The 4621-nt window shown below is 39.0% G+C and overlaps 1 protein-coding gene across 2 annotated transcripts; it reads left to right on the top strand.

The window, feature by feature from the left end:
* The first annotated feature begins 434 nt into the window (after positions 1-434).
* agr1 (anterior gradient 1) lies at positions 435-4348 on the top strand. 2 transcript variants are annotated; one of them, XM_039817203.1, is made up of 8 exons: positions 435-549; positions 1142-1255; positions 1455-1518; positions 1990-2042; positions 2594-2670; positions 2995-3058; positions 3635-3718; positions 4186-4348. In XM_039817203.1, the coding sequence occupies exons 2-8, from the start codon at positions 1159-1161 to the stop codon at positions 4233-4235; spliced, it is 489 nt and encodes a 162-aa protein (XP_039673137.1). In that variant the 5' UTR covers positions 435-549; positions 1142-1158; the 3' UTR covers positions 4236-4348. The 2 variants fall into 2 exon arrangements, with proteins under 2 accessions (XP_039673137.1, XP_039673136.1); XM_039817202.1 differs by lacking the exon at positions 435-549 and adding an exon at positions 847-994.
* The last annotated feature ends 273 nt before the right edge of the window (positions 4349-4621 follow it).

The following is a 4621-nucleotide window of genomic DNA, read 5'->3' on the forward strand; positions in this document are numbered from 1 at the left end:
TTAATTACGACTGCGCCTGCGCTGAGTGTTATGGTTGCTAAGCGCTGCTTGTGACCATAGCAACAGCTAACAACCTGCAACAAAGGCTGAAACATAGATATAGAACAATATCTATGGGCTGAAAGCAGTATAGTCTCTTATTATACATCCATGGCAGTGGTTAGCTAGACAGACAGACAGACAGACAGACAGACAGACAGACAGACAGACAGGCAGACAGACAGACAGACAGACAGACAGACAGAGAAGTTGAGCTGTTTGTGAAATGACCCCTGAATAAAACAATGACACAAAACTTATCTATTCCTATAATGTTAACGTTATTGTGTTATTGTGTTACAACAATCAATCTTTCTGTTCCTCTCTCTATCTCTCAGTTCTAGCAATTCAAACAATGTGTGTGATTCAGTGAGTGATTTTTCTTCTAGCACACTATGATATACCTGTTTGGTGAGTTCAGTTAAACACATCTGACAAAAGAGGTAGGCTATAAAAGGTAGCTGGTACGGAAGGGTTAGGCTGCGCATGCTTTTGCTTCATGCTGTCAAGGTAAGACAACTAGCCTACTATATGCGACTTCAGAGGACAGAAACACTTGAATTATGAATGACCTTTTCTATAAAAATGGCCATAGTGTTTTCATAATAGAGTAAAAAAAAGTGTGCTACTGAAAATGCTGTGAATAATTAGTGTTGTTTCAATCCTACTTTTTGATACAGTTTTTTTTTGAAGTTATAGCAATGGTAGAGTGATGTATTGTAGCCTATTAGTTTTGTTCAAATCATAATAATAATCAGTCAGTCAGTAAATCAACAGTGCAATAAGTTAGATTTTTATTTTCATTACAAAAACCTGATTAATATGTATACAACACGGCAGCAGCTGGAGCTAGGAATTAGGTGGATACGAAGACAACGTTCGGGAATTCTTTATTACTGTACAGTAAAACAAGCTAGGCTGGTACGGCTGTTTGAATACCAGCCTAGCTTGTTTGGTGAGTTGCATTGCAAAAAAAACACGAACTGCAGACAGCTGTAAATTGTGCGGTTGGAAAACACTGTGATTGCAGTGGGTCAAAAATTGCCTTTCAAATTAACATATCTGAATTTAAATCTTATCTAATTGCCAACTGTCGTTGCAGTTCTCGGACAGGAAGTGATGCTTCGCTGGGTCTTGTTTGCTCTGTTCCTCGGTATCTGTGCCAGTGCCGGAGAACAGAAAAAAAGGAAAGTACAGCCTCAGTCCTTCTCAAGAGGTGGGTGATCATCCTTCTTTAAGCCTGCACAGCTGTAGTTTCCATCTTAGGAATCATTGACTCACAGAATGTATAGCTGTGAAACACACAAATAAAGTCCTGAATTTGAATTGTGCTTGTCATTGAAGTGATTCAGTTAATATAATGGAAGCATAAAGCAGTGTGCCACATATGTTGCTGTTGACTTTTTGTCCTGCAGGATGGGGGAATAGTATTAGTTGGGTCCAAAGTTATGAAGAGGGTCTGTCACAGATGCGGAAAAGGTAAGACTCTATACCTGGATAACAGCCTTGAATATTTGTTGAATCTCTTTGGATATGTGTTTTGGCAGTGAGAACAGAATGTAAATGCGAAATGGCAATGTGTGCGCTTTGTTTCCTTGATCTGCATCCTAAAGGTATAGGCCGTACACGTGGCATGCATATGAATCACTATCGCCTACAGCTCCTAAAAATATTGATTTCTCCATTTGAAGAGTGTTTGATATTTGATTAGAAAAGCACAGCATTATGAGGAGACTTGAGGTTTGGAAATACATCTGATCTATAGTGGAATATAGCAAAATAAAAAGATAAAATTACATTGTATTTGTCATTACTGTTCTTTTCAAATCTGGCATTGGGGCTGTGATTTCTCAGGGATTATGTTGTGTAATACTGCATTCCACACCCATCATTGTGCTTATTGTGTAAAGGAATGTGTTGACTTGTTTCTCTGTTATTTTGCTCTCACAGTCAGAAGCCGCTGATGGTCATCCATCATAAAGTCGACTGCCCGCACAGTAAAGGTACTGCAGTCACTCTGGGTTATTACAAATGAAAAATATTGATTGTAAAAGGCTTGCACATCATGCGCTGTTCTTCTAACCCACACATGGGCTTGGTTTCATGGGGGACACAATGGGTGCATTCGTGCCAAGGAGGGACTGAAACTAGAATCATGTTCATTAAACTAGTCATGGATACTCTGCAGGTCCCACCTGCAAAACTTGTTCAGTGTATTACCTATGGCAGTTGGCACACCCCCAGTTTGAAGAAGCAGGCAGGAGATGTTTTTCTATGGTCTACTGTAGCAAATACACTGACTATGGAGAAGTACCTCATACAACCCCACTTCAAAAAATCTGAACTATCACTTTTAAGAACATGACCTGTGATTACTGAAAATGATGGACCACATTTACAAGTCCTGCATGCACATGTGTTCCTTTTTGAATCTTTATACTGTAGGTGGGTTGCATTTCAATGGTTAATGTCTCGGGAGTATAGCAAGTAATGATACCTTAAAATCCATTTATTTTAATCTCAAATCTAAGCTAAACAGAATTGTTTTTAACAGCCCTGAAGAAGGCATTTGTCGCTGCAAAGTCCATCCAGAAAATGGCCAAAGAGGATTTCATCATGCTCAACCTTTTGGTAAGTGCGGTAACTGATATATAAGGGGTTATATGACGGCACTGATTTCTCAGCCAGTATTTTGGTCCCGTCTTTCGGTTCAAGCATAGCATTTTATCAGTCTGTATGCACAAATTTTCAGTACTAAGTCAATTGATTTCCAATGTAAATGAGTCAAATATTTTAGGGAAATTCATGGACACTGTAACAATATCAGGCAATTAAAGGTTCAAAATGATATGCAAAGAGGAATAGCATCTAGAAATAATCATCTGCTAAACACAATCTTTTTTTATTAGTAGTTGACTAACTTGCTGTTTATATTATATTGGATTTTTTTTACAGGAAGAGACAACAGACAAGAATATGGCCCCTGATGGCTACTATTATCCCAGAATCCTCTTTGTTGGTAAATACAAATAGGACAGTCAATTTCCCCTATGGTGCTTTGCGATTCGTTAAAGGCTTGGTCAAAACTTACTTATACAATGCTCTCTCTTTCTTACATCTCTGGCATCATCCTCTCCATCTAGTTTTTATGTCTTTTAAGCAGAATAATGATTTAAGCATAACATATTGCATGGCACTGATGATAAGGAAAGGTACACAGGCAAACAGACTCAGTAGTGTGCATGTATTATTAATAATAGTGTGCAAAGTTTGGGGAAACTTGGACCAGAGATTCTGTTTTTTTCCACTCAGTCCCAAATAACCGCTCATTTGGCTGAGATGTCACCACATGGCTGCTCACTGAAACTGACACCTGTCATCAGTTTGTTTCTCTTTCTTTCTTTCACATGTCACAACTCTCATTTTACCTTCACTGCTTGCTATCCCTCTTTGTCATTTTTTCACTGCTAATTGCTCTTCACGACTGTTGGAGAAACACAAGCAGTTATAGTAACATCAGCCGAACAGTCATTACGATCAGATAATGTTGATCCTCAGCTGTCTGTGTATGTGTGTGCAACATCTCTTTCCGCAGATCCATCTATGACTGCGCGCACAGACATTGTGGGAAAGTACAGCAACCGCAAATACTCCTACGAGCCTGGCGACATGGCATTCTGTGAGTGACCGTCTACTCTCTCTAATGGGCTGGTGTGTGGGCGATTGGGTGGGTGGGGGGGATTGGGGGCACCTCACCTGTCAGCAGCATGAAGACAGACTGAGCCCCTAATGGCTTTTAAGTCTCATCTTCCTCGCTCAAATATTTTGACAGAGATGAGAAACTTTTTTGACAGGGACTTTTGCAGGTTTTAGGGTTCAACAGGCGGGCAGTTGCGGAGGTGGGAGATTGCAGCTAGCGTGCTCTTACTGCTTTTTAGAAACATTGTGTAATTGTCAACGCATCCTTGTGTCCAATTTGCAGACGTTTTTCTGTTATAGAAACAGAAGGCAGGGTACATTAATGACAATCATTAATTATCAATGACCAGATTACATGGCAAACCATTCAATCGTTGTTTTTTGTCAGCAAGGAAAACATACAGTATGTATGGTCTTTATTCTAACTTGTTGTCTCTTTTTCAACAGTGGCCGAAAACATGAAGAAGGTCAAAGCCCTGATGCACACTGAACTCTAACATGGCTCAATCTGGCATCTGTCCATCCACCAGTCATGCTGGGTGGTCAGCACTGACATGGATACATGTTCTTCAGAGTTCAATAAAACCAAAATAAATGAATAGAAAGTAAAGTGTCTGATTTTCTTTACACCATAGTAATTGTGCTAATAGAAACCTGGGGGTATTGAAGCCTGTTATAGCTGTACGATTTACAGATTTTAAAGTGTACTCAGTTCTGCATTTCTGCTGCTTAAAGTATTCTGCTAAAATACAACACATTGTCTGTTAAATTTAAAACAAACAAAAGGAAATGATTTCCAACATTATTTTATTGAACAAATTTAACATTGAATTGAATATGAAAGGCTCCACTAAAAAAGAATGACAGTTTCTTTTTAAACTGT

Source organism: Perca fluviatilis, chromosome 12 (genome assembly GCF_010015445.1).
Source record: "Perca fluviatilis chromosome 12, GENO_Pfluv_1.0, whole genome shotgun sequence".
NCBI lineage: Eukaryota > Metazoa > Chordata > Actinopteri > Perciformes > Percidae > Perca > Perca fluviatilis.

Excerpts from the sequence above, each read along its gene's own strand:
- agr1 (XM_039817202.1), top strand. The coding sequence starts at position 862 with ATGTATACAACACGGCAGCAGCTGGAGCTAGGAATTAGGTGGATACGA. Across the intron at positions 1,519-1,989 it reads CTGTCACAGATGCGGAAAAG|TCAGAAGCCGCTGATGGTCA; the intron begins GTAAGACTCTAT and ends TTGCTCTCACAG. Across the intron at positions 3,719-4,185 it reads GCCTGGCGACATGGCATTCT|TGGCCGAAAACATGAAGAAG; the intron begins GTGAGTGACCGT and ends CTTTTTCAACAG.